Source organism: Mus caroli, chromosome 15, assembly GCF_900094665.2.
Source record: "Mus caroli chromosome 15, CAROLI_EIJ_v1.1, whole genome shotgun sequence".
NCBI classification, from domain to species: domain Eukaryota; kingdom Metazoa; phylum Chordata; class Mammalia; order Rodentia; family Muridae; genus Mus; species Mus caroli.
Window position 1 is genome coordinate 58,039,928 of NC_034584.1, and position 25,299 is coordinate 58,065,226.

At 44.9% G+C, this 25,299-nt stretch overlaps 1 protein-coding gene across 11 annotated transcripts in view; it reads right to left on the reverse strand.

Annotated features, from left to right (window-relative positions):
* The window catches only part of Asap1 (ArfGAP with SH3 domain, ankyrin repeat and PH domain 1), a 289,301-nt gene that overhangs the window by 36,443 nt on the left and 227,559 nt on the right, over positions 1-25,299 (reverse strand). For all 11 annotated transcript variants that reach the window (XM_029469564.1, XM_021182730.2, XM_029469563.1 and 8 more), the window contains 7 exons: positions 24,870-24,939; positions 13,526-13,613; positions 11,353-11,401; positions 5,601-5,764; positions 4,633-4,766; positions 2,845-2,936; positions 259-445 (listed from right to left, as the gene is read on the reverse strand). In XM_029469564.1, coding sequence (XP_029325424.1) covers positions 259-445; positions 2,845-2,936; positions 4,633-4,766; positions 5,601-5,764; positions 11,353-11,401; positions 13,526-13,613; positions 24,870-24,939 — 784 coding nt within the window. The remainder of the gene's footprint in view (positions 1-258; positions 446-2,844; positions 2,937-4,632; positions 4,767-5,600; positions 5,765-11,352; positions 11,402-13,525; positions 13,614-24,869; positions 24,940-25,299) is intronic.

Consider the following 25,299-nt stretch of genomic DNA (forward strand, 5'->3'; position numbering starts at 1 on the left):
GAACCCCAAGCAATTACCAAGAGCACGTCGACTCTCCAATTCTCCAGACCTGCTCAGCTAATGCACATGTACCTCATTAAATTGAGTCAGAAATGTATGGTCCCTCATTTAAACTCTGTCTCTGCGGGGCAGCCCGGGGCTGGCCCCCAGTTTGTTTTAGACTCTGCCACTTTGTCCAAGTGCTGAGCTCACAGATGTATGCCGCCACAGCATGCTTACTGTTTGCTTTTTAATCCTCCGGCTTCTCTGAGTCATTACCTGCCCAGGTTCCAGCAGTGGCTCCATTAACTCCACCCCTTCTGCATAGACTTGGATTAATGCAAGTAAGTCCCTGGACTTGATGGCCTCAAGCAATTCGTTCAGCTTTGCTGAGGAAGAGGTACAGGTCTTCCTGGAGAAGCGGTGGTCGACATACTTTGCAGTGATGTACTCTTTACGCACGGTCCTGAAACACACGAAGAAGTGGTCAGAGCGTTTCTGCTGATATGTGTGAGTAACACATAAAATCAATGTGCATAGAGATCATGGGTGATTTCTTTTCTACATTAAGAGAAACATTCTATGAATATTTCAAATTCACCACATATGTGGGAAAATTTTAAAAGTTGAGACAAATTAAGCTTCTAGAGCTTCATGAAGATTTTATTTTTTGCTCTAACCCCTTTTATAGGAGAGAATACTGAGACTTAGAAAGGCTGCTATTAAATCTACCCCACAGGCAAGAAGTGTTACAGGGATGAATGAGGTGAACTGCCTTCCTTGTAGAGGCTCCTTCAAGAGCAGACGCTGGAAAGACCAGGCCTGAAGTCTGAGTGGCTATGTGGTGTCTAATCACCATCACCATGGAGACGGGGCCTACCTCCCAGCCCCGAGCTGAGAACAGAGCCTCAATGCCTAGTTGTCACTCTCACCTACAGAAGACTGAAACGGAAGACAGTTCAGGGAAAATCAGATGAGGGCCAGAGAGAAAGAACTAAGATCAGGTGACACCGTCTGACACTCCAGAAACCTGTGTCCATCCCCTGATCTTTCCCACTTAAATAAGCTAATTAGTAAAAATACATGAAGTTTGGGTCCTACAGCATGCCAGCTATGTGATACTATAAAAAGTATTTAAACTTTATGAACTTGAGGTTTTTATCATTTTAAAATGGAGACATCTACTTACTGGCACATTAAAGATTTATATACTGATTGTTAATTCACATATATGCCCTTCTGAGTTTACGTGCATCATACACTTGCTTGCAGGTTCCTGAGAAGGGCAGAAGAGGGTGCTGGATCTCCTAGAAATGGAGCTACAGGCAGCTATTAGCTCTCTGGTGTGTGTGTTTGGAACTGACTCCTGTAGCACACTTCCTACAACCACGGTTCTGTAAACAGCTGTCTGAGCTCTTTGGCAATGTCTGTCTTCCCTGTTAGACCCAAGGCATTGAGGGGGAGGTTTACACTGCAGTTTGTTTTGCTATTTTCTCAGCAGAGAATGAGCACTCTGTAAGCATGTGCACAACTCAACAAAAGACCACTGCTGCCAAGAGGCCTTCTGGGAGACTTAACTTCACGATTGCAGACTGAATGTGCCCTGTAAAAATTTTAATACTTGTGAAAGTTTCGTATCCATGGAAGCATTGGCCAAATATTTAGGCTGTTGTCCTTTCTTCCTGCATAAAGCCTTCCCAACTATGTGAGTAAGAATTAGCCTTTCTTCCTACTTATCCATAGCACTTAGGGACTGAGGTAGAGTCTTTACAAGGTACAGGATTCAATCTTAAGAACTCTTCAATCTTGTCCCCCTAGTATTGAGGGGGGAATCTAGGGCCTTGTTCAAGCTAAGCAAGCACTAGTGCACACTAGTGCAGTATGTCTGTGAAGGGTAGAGCTTGCTCTGGGTCACTTTTTGTCTGCTGTGCTTTCTCACTGCTGTGAGGCAAGCAGTTCCGCTGCCTTGCTTCCTTCTGCCTTACCAGCCTGGGCCACAGCAATGGGACCAGCTGACTATGGACTGAAACACCCACCACCTTTTTTAGTGAGGCAAGTATACAGAACTCTGTCCACAAGTGCATTTGGCTCCTGAGTAGACAGTGCAGGAATGAGGGGGTTTAATCACCAAGGTTAGCCACAATTCAGTTTCTCAGTCTGGCAATGGGTCTAGGGTGAGAAGGTATGTTTCTCTTCCCCATTACCCATCTTGTCCTTTCCCAGAAGGCAGTCTGCTTTCTATTGTTCTTTGCTTTTCAAAATGTATCAACTGTCTTGGAAATCACTTACACCAGAACATGGGACTTAGTGTTTTCACATCTGGTAGAGTCACAGACTCCCTTTGTCCCATTATCATTATCATTATTATTATTTTCTACCACAAAATAGACAGTAGTTTCCAGAAGTGGAAGAGTCTGGTCCAGGGTTAATAGATTTATAATTCTGGTAAGATTGTTTTTTGTTTTTGTTTTGTACTCCCACAGAAAACTCATTAGACAGAACATCAACCTGCCAGACTTTGCTGAGAAGGTTGTTGGACATCTCCATCTGTAAGAGCTCCCCTACCACCACCTTGGCAGGGCTATTGCCATAGCCCAGTGTGGCCAGATACAACTGTTCCCAAGATCTGTTCCATAAAGCTGGCACTCAGCAGCAGTTTCCAGGGAAGGTACTGCTGAGAAGAAACTTGCCTCTTGCAGACATATCCTTCAAAATATTTTTCTAGTCTTTTCTTGATAATGGGGGTTGGGTGAGGGGGATACTGTGTTGCTAGCTGGTTATGTTTTGTTTGTCTGTTTTTGAGTGAGGAAGGAGAGGAGGATAGACTAGTAAAGTATTCATATACTCAGAATTCAAAATACTTACATATCACTTGAAGGGGTGGGCTTTGGTGAAGGGCTGGGTAAATTTGCTTCCATAATATCATTAAAACTATTGTTTCCTACATTCTTGGCCAGCTGTGATATAAACAAACAGAACATACCACTGGTTAACCGACTCCTATCATTTGCTGCTAAGATTTTTGTATATATATTTTCCTTCATCTGACTCAGAGTATACAAACTATCCCTTCTTCTGGTTAGGAAATTCCCCAAGCAGCTGCCACACGTCAGGCACTGAATTTTGACCTGGAATTGCTAGAAGTGGTAGCAATGCTCTTTTCTCAAAGGTGTTCAAAATATAGTGGGGTTGGGTTATATCAAAACAGTCAGCAATGTCTACAGATATGATGTGATGAATGCTTCAATAGAACAGGACCTGATCCCCCCCCCCCTCCCCGCCCGAAGTTCTTGAGATCAGACAGACAGACCTCCACATGGGAGCCTAAACTCATGAACAATAGCTTATCAAGCTCTAGCATCCTTTTCATACTGAATCTTGTTACTTCTGGTGGGCAGAAAAGAAAGTAGGACTGTCATCTTCTTGGGTACAGATTTGAGTGCTGAAGGAGTAACAGAGGACTAGCCACAAACTATTTTGCTTCTGGTCTCAGGACTGTTAAAATCTGTGTCCTTCAGAAGGGCCTATTGTCGTCTGTGTCTGCGTGCTTCTCACGTTCATGCACACAGGCCTTTGGGTAAAAAGTCTTGGGTTTATTGTACCACGAGTGTTTACTATTTGGACTTCCTCATTTCTGGCACTGAGACTCAGATTTCACATTTATAAGTAGCGGACCTGCCACGATACCAAGTTGGTACCGAAGGAGAATGTGCTCCAATGCTCTTTACATCTGAGACTTTGCTCTGTAACCCAAGCGAAATGGCAAGCCCAACTTTACACTTCCTAAGTGCACAGGCTCCTATGACACAAGACACTGTCACACAGTGGCTGCTCAGGGTAGGAGCCACAGCTGACTGACAACCTGCCTTGCCTGTTTGGGGGTCTGGTGCAGATAAGGCTGCTGCTCAACTCCAGTTCATTCATATCCTCAAGAGACACTTTCCTCTCAACTTGGTTTCTCTTAAGCAGGTTTCACTCTTACTGCAAAGTCTCTCACAGCGCACTAGGGCTAAATTTATCCAAGACAAGGACCCACGGCCAGAGGCATTATGGGAAGCCAACTGGGCCTTTCACTGCTGTTTTCAGTGTATCATGAGGAACTCTGTCAAGGTTTCAAATTTGATGGAAAGGCAGAAAGAAAAACACATTTACGTATTCAAATCTTTCATGTTTTTCAAATCATCAAGCAGTTTATTCCCTTAGTAACTATGTAAGTTAAGCTATGGCTTACTGGTTTTGTGATACTAGCTAACAAGTACTTTTACAAATATCCAGGCAGCAAGGTTAAATTGGGAAAAGCTTTTCAGTCATTAGTTTTAACAATATGAACCACTAGGTATTCTGCACGCTTGCTTTAATTACCATTGTAGTGAGCTGTAGGAAAACTAATTCCTAATGAAAAAAGTGGGTTGGAAGAAGCCCTTTTCATAGGGATGAGCTAGTTCCATTGTAGTTCACTTTTTCCTTAAACAGGAAACAGAAATAAGCACTAATCATTGTTTATCACAAAGGTTAACATCTACATGTTCAGGCAAATCCGTTAAATTTTACAATTATTTGCAAATATGAAAAACAAACATATCCCTCAAGAGTAAGACATTAAATACGGAGGAGACAATAAACCTTTCTTCTAAAGCACAGGGCAGGACTTACCAAGAGTTCGGAAGTCCCTAATTTGTCTAGCTCCAAAGACTGAATGCGAGAAATGTGAACCCCCATTTCCCTATGGATTCCGGAACATTCTATACAGGTCAAAATTCCCAAGTTGGTTGAAAGCCACGTGGGTTCTGTGGAAAAGATTGGATGAAACAAGATATGTCATTCAGATTACAGGCTACAGAGGGGCCTCACCCAGCAGTCAACCTTGCTAAGAATCAGTTCTAGGGAAGGGCTGAGGCAGGAATCCCAAGCTTGTGCTTTAGTGCAGGGGCTCTTGGATCCCTTTACCACTTAACTAAAAATCAAAGTCAAGCCCTTTGTCCTTAGAACAATTTGCTTCAATCCTCTCCCTAGAGAACCTATAGAATAGTCTCAGGCCTTGGGCCAGGCTGGGTTCCCTTCTAGCCCCAGGCACGGACGGTGTTGAATGCCTGAGAAGCACTGAATCCCACAGCCTTTGTGTACATTCAGAATACGAGTAGCTCTAACCCATCCTTCTGGTTCAATCTTCAGAAGTAGCTGGTGTGCATTTCAATCTTAAGCAAAGCCCTTTTATCCCCATCTGTAAGAGGAGGATGTTGCTATCTTGTGGATCCATACACTGTGAGGTCAGTGGTAGAAAAAGCAGAACACCTAGGAAGAGTGAACTGAATGAACATTGCTCTAGCTGGGTGTGGCAGAGTCACACTTACTTCATGAGCACCCTGGTGTCCTCATCCCCTTAGCGATCAGGGGGCACACTCACGGGAGAGGCACTGTGTGTCAGGTAGAACAGCCTGGGACTTACCCAGGTAGAGGAAACAGAGTAGGGAAGAGCAGCCCAGTGAGGGTTATCTTCATGCTCAGAGATCATGCTGTGTGTGTCTAAGTTGGCTCCCAAACTCCAAGGAACTCAAGCAACCACCCCAGTGATGACTACACAGGGAAGAGGCTCGACAGGCCAGTGTGCCCAGGACGGCTACCTGATGAGCCGCAGTCACAGCAGATGTCATTCCCAGGGAGCCGCTGTACATCCTCGATGATGGCTTTGGTAAGGTCCTCCAGGCTATTCTCCCCTGTGCTCTGCTCACCACGGAAGGCCATGGTTAGGGCCTCTTCTTTGCTATTCGTCAGTACTGATATCCACCTGTGGTCAAGATACCAGAGGAAGGTAGCCTTCATAAGGGCACAGCCACCATTGTCTTTCTCCACTGGAAACATATCTTCAATAGGAACTTTCAAAAGCCCTCTCTTTTCTTAAGTGCTCTCCCCAAAATGGCAATAAAGTGAGGAAAAATGAAGAGGTAAATTGGAGATAAGAGATGGTTAGGGTTGTTTGAGCACATATGACATCCTGGGTTCAATCATTAGCCCATAAAACAATTAAAAGCAAATAAAATGGAAATAAAATAAAATAGTGAGAAGTGACAAGTGAGGGATGGCTGAAGTGGATGACACACAGAGAGATGGCTGGGGTGGAGGACAGAGGACATGGTGACTGATACCCTGTGTGAATATACAGGTGCTTCCGTTCCTATGTGAGCAGAATGAAGGGGATGCTGGAGTGAAGAGGATTCATTTACAGAATGAGCATATACGGATGATAAGAAGCAGTGACAGGTGGAATGTGTTCAATAGAAGGCATCCACTTTCTGGCAGTCTATAGCTGCAAGGACATTCAACAGTGAAGAGGAAGGGTATATTAATAGCAGCCATAAAGTTTATGCTTGTTAAAGGGGAGTGTAACTTGGAAGTATGACACTAAAATGCAGCTGTGTTAAATATGAAAAGCCTCTATGGGCTCACATTTGAGCATTTGCTTCTAGATGGCACTGTTGTTGTGGAAGGTGGGGGAAGCATTGGGAACCAGACTTGGCCACAAGTGGGTCACTGGGGTCAGGCCTTGAAGGTGGCACCTCTTTTCTTCCCTCCCTCTCTCCTCTCTTCCTCCCTGCCTTTCTTTCCCCTTTGATCTGTAAGATGTAACCAGTTCCCGCTACCACAAACAGATTCTTGGTCATCATGTCTTTTCTGCTATAACTGATTCTTCCTCTGATCCAGGAAGTGAAGTAAGTCTCTACATAGTTTCTATGGAGTATTTTGTCAGTAATGGTGAGAGTAGTATCACAGCAGTGGGTATGACTATACTGAGACATAGTATGCACTGAACAAATCCTTTGTTTCCAAGGTATATGTAAAACCTGAAAGTCCAATAAGCATAAAATATACCAATTCAAATGGTTTGTGTGTGTTTGTGTTTTAATGTATGTGGTCATGCATGCTATGGCACATGTATGGAGGAAGTCAGAGGACAACTTGTACCTTCCAACATGTCGGTCCTAGAAGACTAACACAGGTTGTCAGGCTTGGTGGCAGGTACCTCGGCCACGGAACCATCTAGCTGGCTTCATTAGAGAATTGTGTTTGATGGCATAGGAGAAATGTTCAGACTATATCTTGTGAAATAGAGGTGAAAAATGTTTTAAATAATATCAAATTTAAATATATGTATCAATTATGCATTTATGTTTTTGGGGAAAAAATTAAAAGGAATTTTAACCAAAATGTGCTTGTCTTTTGAATGTTTTTCCCCCTTTATGGAGAAAACTCATAGGAGGGGGGTACATGCAATTTCCCAAAGATAAAATAAGCTTGTATTATTTTCACTAATGAGAGAAAAGCCCCAAATTTACTTTCCAAAAACAAAACATAAAAACCAACAAATCCATAGCCAAATCATTGCTTTTTTACAATGAGAACAGACAGCTACATTTGCTCTTTTAATAACACAGAGGTTCAGGCCTGAGCCTGTTCGTTGGATGAAATATTGGATGGCAGAATATGAAGCAAAGTACTACCCAGAAAACCTATGTAGTTAAATGCAGCAGCAAGAGAATTAAAAGCCAAACCAGGCTGTGGGTGATGTGCTTGCCAGGCACAGACTTGACTCTAGGTGGCGCTCACCTTCAGTTTATTTTGAGAAAGAACCCCAGCAATTTATTTCTGTGACCACACAGAAAATGGAACACTCTTTGGTTGGTGGTTTAGTCCCTGGGAGCTCTGGGGCACTGGCTAGTTCATACTGTTGTTCCTCCTATGGGACTGTAAACCCCTTCAGCTCCCTGGGTTCTTTCTCTAGCTCCTTCATTGGGGATCCTATGCTCAGTCCAATGGATGGCTGTGAGCATCTGCCTCTGTATGTGTGAGGCACTGGCAGAGCCTTTCAGGAGACAGATATATCAGGCTCCTGTCAGCAAGCACTTGTTGGCATCCACAACAGTGTCTGGGTTTGGTGATTGTAAATGTGATGGATCCCCAGGAGAGTCAGTCTCTGGATGGTCATTTCTTTAGTTTCTACTTCACAACTTTGTCTCTGTAACTCCTTCCATGGGTGTTTTGTTCCTCCCTTCTAAGATGGATAGAAGTATCCACACTATGATCTTTCTTCTTCTTGAGTTTCATGTGATTTGTGAATTGTATCTAAACCACCAAAGAGCACACATGGTGGGACTCATGACTCCAGCTGCATATGCAGCAGAGGATGGCCTAGTCAGACATCAATGGAAGGAGAGGCCCTTTGTCCTATGAAGGCTCTATGCCCCAGTGTGGGGGAATGCTAGGGCCAGAAAGCGGGAGTGGGTGGGTTAATGAGCAGGGGGAGGGGGAGTGGATGAGGGAGGGTGTTTTCAGAGGGGGAACCAGAGAAGGGGATAGCATTTGAAATGCAGATAAAAAAATATCTGAGAGAGAGAGAGAGAGAGAGAGAGAGAGAGAGAGAGAGAGAGAGAGAGAGAATATGGAACACTTGGGAAGCAAGTCTAGGAGTGAGTGGGACATCCAATACACTTTAAAATGTTAGTGTTTGTTCTGTTTACTGTTCTAACTTAGTCTCAAGTTAGAAACTAGAGATCACTTTTTTAAAAAAAAATGTGAGTACACTGTCCCTCTCTTCAGACACACATGTGTGCATGTGTATATATGTGTGTACAGATACCCTAGGCTGGAGATGTCAGAACCCCTGAACCTGGAGTTCCAGGTGGCTTTGAGCCACCATTTGAGCCACTGTAGTCTTCAGGAAGAGCAGCATGTACTCTTAACCGAAGAACCAGTTCTCTAGCACAATTCACACAACTTGTTTCAGCAAGGCGGCACTTCATCATGAACCCTTACTAGAACTCACAGTGCGTGCAGGCTCGGTTATGCTTTCTGTTTTTGTGTCAGGCCCTTTGACATTTGGATACCTAATGTGTATCAGCACCTCTTAGGTACTTGATTCATAAGAGTTTTAAAAACAGAATCCTCCAAGAGCCTCTACCTTGGGGGTTACAACACCTTTAAGGCTAGGTGTCAGAAAATTTCCGTGACTTACCCAAGGTCTTGAGTTGGACTGACTTACAACAGCACAGTCTACATTTTCAGGGCACCCGCCATTATGCCAGGGGCTCAAGGCTTTTCCATAGGCTCATGATTTTTTTTTTTAAGTTTATCATAATAAGCAGGGAATGTATATCTTAAGGACAATTAATTCATTCTCAAAAGAAATTAATTCAAATCTGGTAGAATAGAATGGAATAGTTACATCTCACAAGGGCTGAGAATATAGTGACCTTGAATGTATATTAATTTGATTTCGAGACAAGGTTTCATGTGCCCTAGGCTGATCTCAAACTCACTGGGTAGCCAAGGATGACTTTGAACTTCTGATTCTCCTGCTCGCCCCCCCCCCTTCCTCCAGTGCTTACACCATCCTGGGGGTTGAACACTGGGCTTTGTGAATGCTACGTCAGCACTCTACCAAATGAGCGGCAATCCCATCCCACTGCAAGATGTCTTTTTTTTTTTTAAATTTTTAATATTTTTTATTACATATTTTCCTCAATTACATTTCCAATGCTATCCCAAAAGTCCCCCATACCGCCCCCCGCAAGATGTCTTAAATGGAAGCCAGATCATCTGTCAGAAGAAACAGAGCCACTGAGACTAGATCCAGGGCTCTAGACTTCAAATGTGCAACTGATGATACCTGCCCCTTCCTTGGTGAGGAGACAGCTTTCATTTCACAGGACGGTTTTCCACGAGGAAGGAAAGCCGGTGTTGCTATGTAAAGCTGGAGGTAATGAAGAGGGGAAGTGAAGCTCCTCGGCCCTGCCAGAGTTCGAGGAGCGGCTGAAGGGAGCCTGTTACTGTGAAAGTCACACTCCACGGGCAGAAAACCTGCACCTCCCAGACCTGGATGAACCCTTTGTGTGCTCTAAGTTTTGCAAGGCTTCTGCTTGAGACAGAAGAGAATGAGATCAAGTGGGTTCCTTCCTGGCTTCACCCACATTTCTCATTTGTCTCCCACTTACTTCTTGGAGGACCGAGGAAGAGAGAACTTAGGAAAATGGAAGTGGTATTTCAAGGTAGTTGAAATGCTAAGTAGATTCCTAAGACTGTGACTTGGGCACTGAATTTCCCGTGCGCTTGCTCAGCATTAACAAGACACAAGATACACTCAGCATAATGTGATGCCCGTAAGAATTAGCTCTCTACATGCTGAGTGGGGTGGGGGAATAGCTTTCCTGGCTTCCTCATTTCTTGTTCCCAGTTACTCCAGTCACCCAGCTCAAGGCTCCCTCCACTGGGAAGGCAGAGAACACTTTATCAGCTTCTTCAGCTCAGGCCAGGGTTACTGTTCTGGAGAAAGCCATCTCTGGGCAGTCCCTAAGAATCCAAGTCGGGTGCCCCAGCACATGGGTCTCTGCTCTGTCCCTGAGCTGAGAGCCAACATCAAGTCCTGTGTTCTGTCTCTGTCTGCTTCTCACTGCTTCCTCTAATTCTTGGCCGCTCACTGGCCTTCCCTAGCTCCTCTGCTGTCCCATCTTGACTTACTTGTGGTCCATTTCTTGTTCTCTTTCAGAGTTCCTATCAGAGTCTGAGATCAGGCAGAGTATAAGTACTCAGGGAAACAGGAGTGGGAGGAGAAGTGAGTGAGGCAAACAGGTCTGAACAGAATTTGGGGCTCCATGGAATTAAGGAAGGAATTTTTGATGGGCATTGAATTTTGGTCGTTCATGAAACTTGGTCTAAATTTCTTGTGAGAAAGATAAATGTAAGCCCTTCAAAAATGACTTAACTGACTGTCTTTTCACCTATTGAAACAGCTGAGGATGCAATAAGCTGCTGTTTGAACTCTAGGCCACCGGAGGGAGAAAGGAATGACCTGACTTCAGGCTGCAGTCCCTATGGTATGTGATGCCCAACCTAGCTCTTCCCACTGCACATGGTTCCCTCTGACTACATCATGCTTGTCCAGCAAGAGGTCACAGCCAGGGTCTCCCTTAGAGCCAGCTTCGTCTGCTTCTCTCCCAAGAACAGCCAAGCATCTCAGGCAGCACCTGTGGACATCTCAAATGACTTAAAATTGTGACCAAACACCAAGCAAGACACCTAAATACAAGGATGCACAATTATAAGGTAAGCAAGGCTCAGTGATTGTTCTCAGAGAGCTTAGGGTCTCTAAATGCATGGATATAGACCAGATAAACATGGAGCTGTGGGAAGAAGCTACAGGCAGAGACAAGGGGGCAACAATTCTAGTAGTACTGAGGCTAGGGCTGAATATCTCAGGTGGTCAGGACAGATGGAGAGAAGAGCCAAGTGTGAAAGCCCAGAGACAGGAAAGTGACAAGCCACCAGAGTAGTTAATAATGCTTTAATTTCAAACCACTGCACCGCCATTTTGAAAGTACTTACGCTATATAATCCTGCTCATCTTCTGCTTGAAAGTGATATGTTCGATTATCTAAAACACAAAATACAACATCTCAGAAAGGAGAATAATGCAGTTTTAAAGTCTCTGCAAAAAACACAAAATCATATTATTTTTTTTACTCCACTAGGTATCAACAGTGTAACAATTCACTTTATTATTTTCCTTGAGGACAAAGGACTAAAATAAAGAATTGCACATTCCATGCAGACAGTAGGCATTTTCCTTTGTTTGCTTGAGACAGTTTTGCTACATATAGTACAAGCTGGTCTTGCACTAGCTCTAAACTCAGCCTCACTTTGGCTGTGACTGCAGGCAGGCACCATCACCTGTGGATGATATGCCTCTTTGAAAGGCCACTGAGAAAAAGCCAGGTCCTAGCTGACCCAGAGGAGTTTCAGAGGCAAACAGGCAGAAGTCAGTACCTCCTGTCCAGAAAGGATTGCCATTCCCTCTGGGATTCCAACTGCCTCGGGGAAGCAGCACTCTTGGCCTGAGTTGGCTGCTCTCCAGCTGAATCCAGCTCTGTGGAAGGCAGGTTTAACTTCTGCCTTCCAAAAAGGTCTAACATCGATACAGTGGACAGGATGTTCACAAGGGAAGCTCATTTAAAAAGTCCAGGACTGTACAAGCGCTTCAACATATTTAGCTGGCACGACACAGAACATGTGACTGCTCCAGACAGGCACTCCCACTCAGTTCCCTTTGAGACACTGTATACTTTAGAGAACCTATACCCAACCAAGTATAGCAGTACCCACCTTACTGCTGGCTCGGCTGGCCCAACTCACCCAGCTTTTTCCTTTGTAAAATGGGAAACTGACGACCTTTTGTGAAATTAGCAATACTGCACAACATAGATCTGGCAGATTTCAGCACTCAATATAAGTGATGCCTATTCATAGCCAAATCATGAAGTAAATGCCATCAGTGATCAGAGTAGTCATGGAGGTTATAGGGACTCTGAGTGTACAGAGGTGCTGCAGGAGACTCAGCCTCCATCTGAAGAGCCTCACAAATGATTCCTCCTAAGAGAACTTCAAGGGCGGGACTGTGTACCCGTGCTTCTGTGCACATCATTTGGCTGCCAGTCTGCCATTCTGGGCTTTGGGTTTCTATTGTAGTATTTCAGGGCAGTACAGAGTGGCTCTGGTCTATCCTATCTGTTTGGTTTTGAGGTGCTAGGGATGGGACTGGGCATGTGCCACAGTGCCTTCCACAGACTTCTACAACCTTGCAGAGTCTCACTGTCCTGAAGGAGCTTAGGAGCCCCCTCAGCTGCTGAGTTAAGTCAGTAAGTGCAGGCTAGCAACACAGTACCTCCCACCACTTGCTGGACACAGAGAGCGTGGGACACAGGTAGAGAGCTGGTGCCTGGGCTTATTCCCTCACCAAGGAGAAAAGCAAAGTGCCACGCAGTGACAGACTGAGGAGTGTGGTGACAACAATTCAACGAGGTTCAAAACAACTGAAGCAAGGGGGTTGGACTGTTCCTTGAAGAGCCTGATTTTGCCAGGATGTAATGGACAAATCAGACATGTTGCAACAGTGGTATACCTCTATCCCTGTATCTATACCAGTACTTCTTAATCAACGGGTACAAGCTGGAATGTCCTACAACTTCAAAGTGTCTGGGTTGCACATCAAAGTTTGTATCCTTACGATCAGTAAGTGACTTGGCGACATAACTAAAAAAACATGTCTGAAGGGATATTAGATCAGTTCAATGCTCCTGAGTCAGGGCCTACTATGTAGTCCTGGCTGGCTTGGAACTTGATGCATAGTTCAGGCTCACCTTCACCTCACGAGATCCGCTTACCCCTGTGGAAAGGTGTGCAACAGCTTTCCCATCCGTCTTTTCCCATTCTAAATACATCACACAGGACACAGCTAAGGGAGACAGGAGATGGTGCAAACCCACAGATCCAGCCATATGAGAAGGGGAGGCAGGGTTGCTTGAGCTCAAGGTTAACTTAGGGGACAAAGTAAGATTCTGCCTCAAACAAGGAAGCAAACAAACAAAAGGATTCCCAGGAGTCTCCCTGAACAAGCTGGGGTTAAATATGAGAAGCCCCACTGAAAACTCCTGGTGCTTAAATAGTCAGACCTGTAGATGTCAGAACCACAGTGACTGATTGGTTTTAAAACAGGACTCACGTGATATCAGGTCAAAAGACTTCTTGTCCTCAGCATTTGGTTTCACTTGGCAGGTGAGGAGGTTTAACTTAGCAGGCTGCCTGTTGGACTGTAAGAGGGAAGCAGGTTACACATGCAGCAACCCCACTCAATGCCTGCTCTGTGACAAAGGGACGATATTAGCAGGGGAGAAAACAGACATCCACATTCACTGCAACAAAACACCAGACCTTGAGTTTCTGCCCTCACATACAAGCTAGTAGGTAGTTGTGACAGACCCCAGTAGAATTCTGACTTCAGTAAGGAGGGAAAAAAATTGGTTGTCCCTCTCAATGTTTCATAACTGTACACAGGCATGCCGGAGGCCAACTATAATGGAACCCAGAACAGTTGGACATCCTCCGGCATATAAGTGGTACTTCTAGGCCCCTGTCTTACCGTGAAAGGCACTGACTTGTATTTTTACTCATTAATGCAGGATGACCCCTGCAAGAGCTACCTCACTGCTGACATCCTAGGCATTTGTGACTAACTCATAGAAATATAAAAATCACTTAGCCTCAAAGTTTAAGGATAATTACCACTGGCCAGGCACTGTGTAATGCGCCCTAATATCTGACAAGAGCAAACGCATGGTGGGACTTATATGACTTACTAGTAAATACTCAGTCTCACCTTTAAAATAGATCCTACCAACATCTACAAAGTAACTTAGGGGTGCAGCAAGCAATCATTCCAGCCTCCTCTCCTGCCTGCACTTGCCTAGGTCCCACGCTTCTTACACATACAACTACAGAAAAGAACTGTCAAGGCTGTCTGAGCTCAGCTGTTTCAGCTCCAGAAATCTGTGCAACTTTCTGGTCAGACCTGCATGCCTACTCCAGATGACAGTCTTGACCTCAAAAAAGACCCAGTTGCCACTCAGGAACTTCACTTTTTAAGACATGGAGGGGACAGAGAGGATACACAGTAAACCACTCTGAGGTCTAAGCATCAGGAATGGAGCTGAGTAAGAAGTTTCAACACATACTACATCTCTCCTAAGCAGCAGGCCCTAGAAAACAGACTGTTCCCTGTGTGTGCTCGGCATTGTGAGGAACCCTTCAGAGAACGACACCCTCAGGCCCAAACTAGCTGCTTCACAGCACGGAGTATGGGGAGCAGAGGCAAAGGCACTGGGCGGTCACAGTCACTGCATCCACCTTTGATTCACAGCTGGAGACAGTACTGAGAGTTATAGCTGGGAGGAGGAGGAGGAGGAGGTCCCTGTGCTGCAGGATCATCAGCTGAACCCAGACCGGGAGGGGAGGCAGGAGGTGTGAGCCTGTGAGTGTTTCTCACACAGATCTGAGTTTGGCTTGCTGACTGCTTACAAACTGGGCCCCATCTGTTGTGGATCCTCCATCTCATTTTTCTGGAGGTTGACAGTGTTACCCATTTCCTCTCTGAATGACTGTAGCACATGACAGCCTGCGAAGACTGGAAAGGAAGGAAGGGACTTTGTCTAATGGTGAGCCTTTGAATATTATGTTCTGTTTGGAATCTGGATTTGAGAAGGCTGTACAATGCTTAGAGGAATCAGGAGATGATTAAAGAGGTGGGAAAAGGAAACTGTTAAGATGGGATAAAGGCATCAATCAGTTCAGAGGAAGAAGAGTGGGCGTGACCTTACCGCTGTCTAAAAGCACATACATAAACATTGTCATTGTGAAGCCTGGGCAGCTGTTTTCCATATGTACAAATGAAAAAAAAAATGCACTCAAACCATGTAAGATTTGAGCCAGACATATGGAAGAACTTCCCAAGCTTAAATTGATTAGGTATAATAAGAGGTTTCAGGATTTCTTAAAAAAAATCTTTTAAACCAATGTTTAGGATTCTTCAGTAGAGAAATCTGGTTTTGAAAGTTTAAGAAACATTTGACAGTATTCATATTAAACATGGCAGAAAGCTAACATAGTTTCTTCATTCCAAATCTGGTATTCCTAGGTGCTTCTTAATACCAGAAACACCCAGCAATAGATGCAAAATCTTAAAGAACCAGTGACTTCAGTATTAGCTGCACATGGACAAGTCAGCCAGCGTCCTCTCTTCTCATTGCTAAGTATTCACTGGCTTCAAAGTATCTGCTGGACAGCTTCACATAAGGGCTATACCCATTTACTCCATTAGCAATAATACTAGGGTGATATTTATCCTACAGAACGGTCAGGCTGCGGCATCAACACGAACCTCAAGTGACAGGGACACATCTTGCCTATACCGCACATATTCTCCCCCAGGCTGAACTGCAATAGGCGTAGCAAACAAAGCAGCTGATACCCAATGCTGAACAGAGGGACATGAGGAAAGGCTTAGGGACGGAGCTGGGGCATGGTCTGCTCAAGTCTGAAGAGCGTTAGCAGAAGCACAGAAATCAGCAATAATGGTAATCCTCGCTGATGGTTTAACTTACAACATTTCAAACCCACTCTTGACATTTAGACTAAATTATAGGTATATTGATGAAAGACGACAATCTTTCCACAGATTAAAATGAGAGCAAAACTAAACAACTTGGCCCGGCTGCATCGTGGTGGGGCAGTCCAGGAAGTAAAGTATGTATATACTGTCCCCTCCCCACTTGAACCCCTCCACGCCTTTCTTTCCGGTGTCTAGAGGCCGTGGTTCCTGAACCAGCAGCCTTCCTCTCACACAAGCCGCCCATCTCTATGGCTCTCATCGCTATTTGTCTCCTGTTTTCCTTTCAAACAATGGTGTGCTTCGTGCTTACTAAACTATGTCATGTATACAGCAAGCACTCAAATATCAATCAAAGTCCTACCTTCCAAGAACATAGTAAATACTTCCTGTACATTCGAAGAAATGCTTTTAGTTTCCTTTACTAGACGTGAGGGAGAGAGATGCTAACGACCATCCCCAGCTTGCTGAGTAAGCCAGTGGATGAGGGGATCAGAGCCCCCACTCTTCCCTACACCACTGTGCAGGCCAGCAGGGAAAGGAAGAAATAGTGGCAGCCCTCAGGGAGTGGCTGGGTATCTGATTCCCACCCAAATTCCTAACTCAGCTTGATGAAAAGAGACACTTCAGAAGGTGAAATAGTTTCTCATTCATTTAGTGGTTACTAAAGCTTCTTCCACATCTTTAAGTGCGCGTGAAAAGCACCGCTGTCACCAGCTCTAGGAAAAGCTGATTATCCGAGAGCCTGCTGGCTGTTCAGGAGTGTTGGGTCTGAGGCTTGAGGTGTATACCGAGGACTCAGATGAAGTGAGCCATGTCTTGCAGTGAAGTCCCTAGCAAAGCAGAGAGTGAACAGGCCAGACGAGCTGGGGAGTGTGAAGAGTGGCAGGTGCAGAAGGAGCAGCGGCCATGCAGGGCTTCACCCAAGTGGCTGATGGAAGCTGAGAGTGACACAGATGACCACGAATGAGCGTTTGAGTTAAGGGTGCGGCAGAGGCTGGAGACTTGAGAGGCCAACATTCAAAAGTAAGCTTTCCACTCGAGGCCCTGGATGACAGGTGGGGGGCAGGGCTGATGCTCCTGAGGGGCCTCTCAGGAGGGACTTCATTCAGGAGTGCCGGTGCCATACCTAGCTGTACAGCTATCAGAACTGAAGATTTTATAGCTTGGTGCTCCTAAACACCCAGGTGTGGCCTTGTGCTGACTCACCTCTCATTAAAATAACACAAACTCACAGAGGAGAAGCTGAGACACTGCATGGGAGGAACGTCACCTGGTTAATCACTATTTTATAACCTCTGCTATTACTTTGATTTTAACAGGATTTCTCTGTGGAGCATGCTTTTTATTCTTCAACAAGCACTGGCTCAACTTGTATATACTGCTCTTAAAAACTGCTTTTCACCTGACACTATACTCATCTAAGGGCAAACACAGTCAAGTTTCTGATAAGAAACATTTTAATTAGGGAACGCCCTGGGTCCGTTCTATGAAACAGAGGGAGCATGGCTGCCTCTGCCTGACAAGTCACTGGGCTATGAACATCAGTCTGCATGCAGACCAGCACTGCCAATCAACTCCATCAGGCTTTGCCTCCATAAAACAAAGAGGCCCCACTCATTGGTCCTGTGGCCCGTGATTCCCTTTGTGACAGGGCTGCAGAGTTACTGGCACAGTTCTACTTCTCTGTCAGTAGGACACAGCTGCAGGAATTGTGTTCAGAAAGGAAATTGCAACCCCAATCGTCCCGCTGAACCGCTCTGCATCACAAACAAGACGAGGATATCATTAATTACTTTGGATATAAGCCTGACCCTAACCAGGCTGAGGTAAAAAAAATAAACCTCTTTGTACTTCCGAGGCTGGTGCCTGGAAACAGAGATGGTCAGCCCTTTAGTCCCTTCAGGAGTCCCACTCAGGATTAGATGCCTAGTGTCTCCAGGGGAACCTGAATACTTGACATGTGCTCAATAACTGCCACAAGCCCCTGCCACAAGAAAGAAGGCCATGCAGTTAAGAGCCCTTGTTGCTTTTGCAGAGGACCTGGGTTTAGTTCCCAGGTCACAACCATCTGTAACCCCAGTTCAAGGAGATCCAAAACCCATTTTTGTTCTCCATGGGTTCCAGGTACATGTGGTATACAAGCACACACACAGGCAAAATACTAATAAACATAAATAGAAAATAGATACGTTTTAAAAAGAGAGAGAAGGGATGTCAAGGTGTAGCATGGTGGAAGATACTGCCTTGTGCTGGAGGAGAGCTGGTACCCGTTCAAGTGGATGAGAAATCAATAGAAATAGAAAAGTATAGCACTACAGGTTCAAGAAAATGCAGCAGGCAGTGACTTTGAGGACTGTCTCTTTTCGTTATCCAGGAGTCTTAAACAGTGACAATGCTCCAAGAATCTTCCTTAAAAAATGCAAACTCTCTATAGCAGCTTCTCGAAGCTCCCTCAACAGGGTGTCTAGGCTGGGGATTTTGGACTGAGCTCTCCGATGTTGAAATGGCTGTTCACTTAGCTGTAGCATGGTGTGCTCAGCTCTGACTAGGAGGAGGTAATGGTCCCTTCATTTTCTTTTTTTCTTTTGTTTTTAAATACGCTTTATTAGGTATTTTCCTCATTTACATTTCCAATGCTATCCCAAAAGTCCCCCATACCCTCCCACCCAACTCCCCTACCCACCCACTCCCACTTTTTGGCCCTGGCGTTCCCCTGTACTGGGGCATATAAAGTTTGCAAGTCCAATGGGACTCTCTTTCCAGTGATGGCCGACTAGGCCATCTTTTGATACATATGCAGCTAGAGACAAGAGCTCCGGGGTACTGGTTAGTTCATAATGTTGTTCCACCTATAGGGTTGCAGATCCCTTTAGCTCCTTGGGTACTTTCTCTAGCTCCTCCATTGGGGGCCCTGTGATCCATCCAATAGCTGACTGTGAGCATCCACTTCTGTGTTTGCTAGGCCCTGGCATAGTCTCACAAGAGACAGCTATATCTGGGTCCTTTCAGCAAAATCTTGCTAGTNTATGCAATGGTGTCAGCNTTTNGAAGCTGATTATGGGATGGAACCCTGGATATGGCAGGCTCTAGATGGTTCGTCCTTTTGTCTCAGCTCCAAACTTTGTCTCTGTAACTCCTTCCATGTATCACAGTATCCTGCTAGTTTCTTCTACAGTACCTTTCCTAGGTTTACTCTAAGCTCTAAGAGTGCAGGGGCCACCCTTTTAATCACTGCATTTAGTCCCTACCCCAGTGCTGGGCTCAGGAAAAAAAAAAATCAACAAAACACTTTAATGAGGAAATTATGTACCTGAGAAACTAAGGCTTCCAAAGATGAAATAACTCATCAAAGTTTTATAGCTTGTTCAGAGTTTAACAAGTAGCAGCCCAAGTTTGTCCTCCTGGAATTTACAGTGCTACTTTCTGATTTGTTGGAAGAAAGAAAAACAAATCTCTCCTCCCAAGGACAATGTGCACACGTGAAAGCAAAGGAGAGTCCCCAAGAGGCTAAGAAAAAAAAATTGCCACAAAGGCCAGCCACAGAGGCAAGGTGTTAAATGCAGTGCACTGAAGGCATCAATCATCTTGCAGGTGCATCTTGCTTCCTCTATGTGTTGCCAGTGCATGTGGTAAAGCCAGCCCTGGCTGGAGAATGTTGTCTTGAGAGCTCTGGACAGGCCTGAAAGACAAGAGCTCTTGGGAACTGTCTACTGATGCTGAAAGCTCAAGGACAAAGAGATAGACACCCAATTCTTCCTCTAGCCAACTGTCCTGGGAATAGATAGAACTGCTGCCAGCTCCCACCAGGTAGAAATTTAAATTCTAAGGGTAAAAAACTGAGCCTCAAAGTGACTTTGTAAAGTATGCCTAGACGTAAAGGGAGAGCGATACTGAAGGATTCTGATAAACTCAGTCAACACCATGGAGACAGCAACACATCAGGCAGATAAAGGCGTACTGACAACAGCAGCTGACATGTACTGAGCGCTAGCTCTGTCCCACATTCTGTCCTAATTGCTCATAATCAATGAACCCACTTAATCTTTACAACCACTGATGAATCAGGCACTATTAATGGCTCCAATTTCTACAGACAGTTGTCACTAGAGATCTTGTGCCAGAGAGGGGATTTTCTCAGAAGGTCCAGCTCCATGCTGCGGACAGTGCAGTCCCATCTCAGCTCACAGAGATGACAACCACCAAGCTAAGGAGTACTTCCTGCCATCCAGCATGCTACCAGGAGTGTTACAGGAGAAGATGGGCGAAGAAGCTCAACCACAGCAAGGCTCAAGCTTACTTAGTTGCAGCTGGATTCACAGTGCTGCACTCTGGTTGTTAGCAGAACTTTGTGGGCCTCCTGCATTGTGTTCTAGCAAAAAGTAATGCCTCTACACCAAGCCGTACTGGTAATATTTCTCAGCTGCAAACAGAGAGCCTCGTAGCACTGGACACACGTCACCTTCAGCCTTCCAGTTTAGCAAGAGTCCTGACTTTTCTGGTAGACTCCTGGGTGATATTAAGGTAACTTCAGAGCTGTCTAAAGATAAAGGTGAATATCAACTTAATAGCTGTTTCCGTACTAATCATAAGGGAAGCTGAAGGCATTTAAAAACATAAAATATTATGTAGGCAACCTTCAGATTCAAATAGACCTTCCTAAACCCTCCACCCGCCCCTCTTCCTAGAAGATCTCAGAGTACTCCCCATCTTGACACTACGGTGATCCAATGATGAGAAACAGTGCCTCACCCGAGGGATGCTCTATGTATGACAAAAGAGCAGAACTAGGAGCTTGAATGCTGCAAACTGCATGGAGTATAGGCTGAGGCTAAACCACAAAATGTAGTTTAATTAAAAAACATCCATTGAAGCAAATTCAGTAAGACACACATGTGATCCCAGCTCTTACAAGTGAGTCAGCATTATGTACCCGAGGTCAGCATGGGCTATACAACAAGGCCGTCCCACAAAGGAAAAAAGATGCAATCACTGAGCACTGACTATATTTACTGAGTCCAGCACAGTGCTAGCTGCTGGCACTCCAAAGATAAACAAACGTGGCGCCTTCTTGCTTCTCCCCACCTGCCCTGTGAGAACTGAAGACAGCAACCCCTGTCCTGAGGGTGTCCTGAGGGCCAAGTGAGGCTACACTCTAGAGGTTCCGGTTGTTCTGTGCACCCACACGTGAGTAGGTGCATTGTCTGTGTCCCTTGCCTTGGCAGAACCCCTGTCAATTGTCTACTGAGGACACTACTGGTTTTGATTTTCATCCAAATTCTACGTGACCAGTAGTGTGTTTCTGTGGGGGCAGGGCTGTGATGTAGTTGCCAGCAGAAATGTCTGGACTAGAGAGAGAACAGTGGGTAACAGTAACAACTTGATGGGAGGGGATCAGAGTCAGGGAAGGGACTCATTTTCTCCTTCACCCAAGCTCTATGTCAGTAGACTTCAGTAATGCCATCCAAAGAGGCAACAGTAACAGCTGTAAGCTGTTAACCTCACACGTGCCACACACCCCACCCCCATCTCTTTTAATCCTCAGGAGATTTTTGAGCTGAACACTTTTTTCAAGGTCATAGAGTGAACAGCAAACTGGGATTCAGACGCCAATCTGACAGATGCCACTGTCTATTAGCCACCAAACAGTATGGCCCATGTGTTATTTGTTGTTAATTAGAATACACAGAAAACAGTTGGCTTGGCCACAGTAATGTCTTTTGGCAGGGAACCGAAAGAGAAGGGGAGAGAACTGAGTTTTCATCTTTAGCAAATTGTTCAAGGTCAAATAACCAAGGAAACAGCACAACGATGCCCTCATCACCCATATGGTCTCCTACCAGAAAGCCTTTCTACAGCAGCAAAATAGAGCATGGGAAAGCCATCGTGTAACTTGTCAACTGTCTCCTGGTGATGACAGGAAGCGCTCTCCTGTAGAAGGTACTAGAGTACACAGCATCAGCCTTTCACAAATAGTCAGAAACACACTCTGGTAGACACGTGATGGATTAGGGGTGTGTCTAAATGATCTCACGTTCTACCTCTGTAACTGGAGTGTCCAGGTCTACACATGGAGAATGGTGGAACGAAGACTGAATAAGCAAATAGAAACAAGACAGCATATTGACTACATTCCTTGTTTCTTTGATAAATACTCCGTTCAAGGGAACTTAGGGTAAGAAGGTTTTCCTTTGGCTCCTGAGTTACGGAGAAACAGTCCTTGTGGCAGGGAAGCACGGCAGTAGGAATGCGGGGCAGCCAGTCCCATTATAACCGCAGTGATGAACAGAGAGATGAATGCTGGCTCACCCGACTTCTTCATTTCCTTCTTTTCCATCATTCTGGGACCTCTGCCTCTATGGGTGTGCAACCCATGCTTAGGGTGGGCATTTCTTTCTCAGTTAAACCTCTCTATGAATACCCTTACAGGTATAAGGGCAGAGGTGCGTCTTCTAGCAATTCTAAATCCAGTCATGTTGACAATGAAGTTTAATCATTACAGACAGCCACAAAGCAACTAGTAACTTGTCCAAGTAGGTGAGAAGGACTTCAGGTACCTCATGGGTGGGCTGGTCACAACCGTCATGGCAGTTAGCAAGGTTGTCTGAAGGGAATCCTCAGATAAAACACACAATTCTGCAGGGTTAAGGGACAGAGATGATGTAACTACTCCAATTTCATAAAGAAGAGCAGTCTTTAAGATGCATGTGATATTCTTTTTTTGTTTTGTTTTGTTTTTTTGAGACAGGATTTCTCTGTATAGCCCTGGCTGTCCTGGAACTCGTTTTGTAGACTAGGCTGGCCTCGAACTCAGAAATCTGCCTGCCTCTGCCTCCCGAGTACTGGGATTAAAGGCGTGCAGGTGATATTCTTAAGGAGTGTGCTAGGAACCTTTAGTAAGGCAAGGACCAGTGTCCAGTGTCAAGACTTAGAAAGACAGTAGGTTCTGCAGAGTGAGCCAGGTCATGGCCCTCCTGGTGCGACAGTAGGTTCTGCAGAGTGAGCCAGGTCATGGCCCTCCTGGTGCTTTGCTTTCTTCATCTATGAAATTACACTTAGGATGCCATGGGCTATCAGGATGATTGAGTGAAATCGATTTTATGGAAGAGCAGTACTTCTTCTCGACTGAAATGGACTAGTAATATAATGTACACCTACCCATCCCCCCCCCCCCCATCCATAACTAGCAATGGAATGCACACTCACTGCTCATTTTATGAAGTCTATTTGCAGCTGACTAAGTATCTTAGCTTGTCAAGAACATCATTTAACCCAGGAGTATTGAACTTTAACTCCATTTTTTTTTCCCTCTAAGTAGAGGTCACTGGGTTAAGTTGTACATGGTTTTAAAAAACAAAACAAAACAAAACAAAACAAAAAACCTCTTGGTATCCATTCTTCAGTTGAGGGACATCTAGATTGTTTCCAGGTTCTGGCTATTACAAATAAAGCTGCTATGAACATAGTTGAGAAAGTGTGCCTGTGGTATAGTGGGTGCACCTCTTGGGTATATGACCAGGAGTACTATAGCTGGGTCTTGAGGTAGAACTACTCCCAGTCTTCTGAGAAACTGCTAAACTGATTTCCAGAGCAGTTGTACAAGTTTGCGATCCCACCAGCAGTGGAGGAGTGTTCCCTTTGCTCTATAGACTCACCAGCAGGTGCTCCCACTTGCAATTTTTGATCTTAGCCATTCTGATTGGTATAAGGTGGAATCTCACAGTCATTTCAAACTGCATTTCCCTGATGACTAAGCACATTGAACATCTTTTTTAGGTGCTTCTCAGCCATTTGAGAGTCCTCTGTTGAGAATTCTGTTGAGCTCTGTATGCCATTTTTTAATTGGGTTATTTGGATTGTTGGTGTCTAACTTCTTGAGTTCTTTATATATTTTGGATATTAGCCCTTTGTCAGATGTAGGGTTAGTGAAGATCTTTTCCCAATCTGTAGGCTGTCGGTTTGTCTGAATGACAGTATATATTTTGTAATTTTCACTCCTCTGTGATACATCTCCCATTATAGCCTTTATCCTCCTTCAGAATTTAAAATATTATTATTTTTAAGTGTAAAAATGCCAAACCAGAAAGGCCCTGCTTTACTAATACACTCTAACAACATGACTGAAGATTTTACATGCAATGTTTTGTTTCCTATATTACTTTTTCAAGCAAAGAAAATCCTCTACTATCTTTATAGTTCACAGGCTTTTCAGGTAACAACTAATTCTCTTTCCCCCAAAGCCTTAGGATTATAAAGTCAAGCCCTACCTGACTTAGGTTGAAAGGGCAAACAAAACCAAAACCAAACAAAACCAAAACCAACCAACCAAACTAACAAACAAACAAAGCTCCTTCTCCAACCCCCGAACATGTCAGTCAGGTAGGCCAGCATGGGACAAGTACCCGAGTAACTGGGAAGGACCATCCTGAATGATACGGCTCCAATTCACAAAATACAGGAACCTAACCCGTGCTGCCTAATTTTATGTCAACTTGTACAAGCTAGAATCAGGAGCTCCAGTTGTGAAAATGCCTCCATAAGATCAATGGGAGAAGTCCCAGCCCATTGTTGGTGTGGCCACTCTCCATGGTGGTCCCGGTTTCTATGAGAAAGCAGGCTGATCAAGCCATGAAGAGTAAGCCTGTAAGCAGCACCCCTCTCCATGTGCTCTGCATCAGCTCCTGCCTCCAGGCTCCTGCCCTGACTTCCTTGGATGATGAACTGTGATGTGACATCATCAGCAAATCAAACTCTTTTGGCCACGGTGTTTCATCACAGCAATACTAATCTTAAGGAAGGCACTGTCAAAAGTTCGTGCTGGTTACATCAGCTCATCTGCCCTTGAGCTGAGGCGGCTAGGGAAGAAAGCATGAGGACAGGGAAGCAAAGCCTGGAGTTCACTTACAGTTGCATGGGAAATAGTCAGGATCCCATTCTTGACAGCACACTTCCGTCTTTGCCATACTTTCCGGATCCTAGGGAGCAAGTCAAACAGAACTCGGTATTGTACATGACTCACTGGAGGTGTGCAATCATGTGGCAGGAGGCAAAACAGTAATTATGAAAAGCTATCCCAGAAAAAAACAACTTCCTTCCCCAAACTCCACAAAACAGAGCCTCCTGGATGTCTGTTATTATGCCAGGTAGAAAGAAGTTCAGATAGGCAGGTGTACTGGCTATTTTTGTGTCAACTTGACACAGCTGGAGTTATCACAGAGAAAGGAGCTTCAGTTGAGGAAATGCCTCAGTGAGATCCAACTGTAAGGCATTTTCTCAATTAGTGATCAAGGGGGAAAGGCCCCTTGTGGGTGGGACCATCCCTGGGCTGGTAGTCT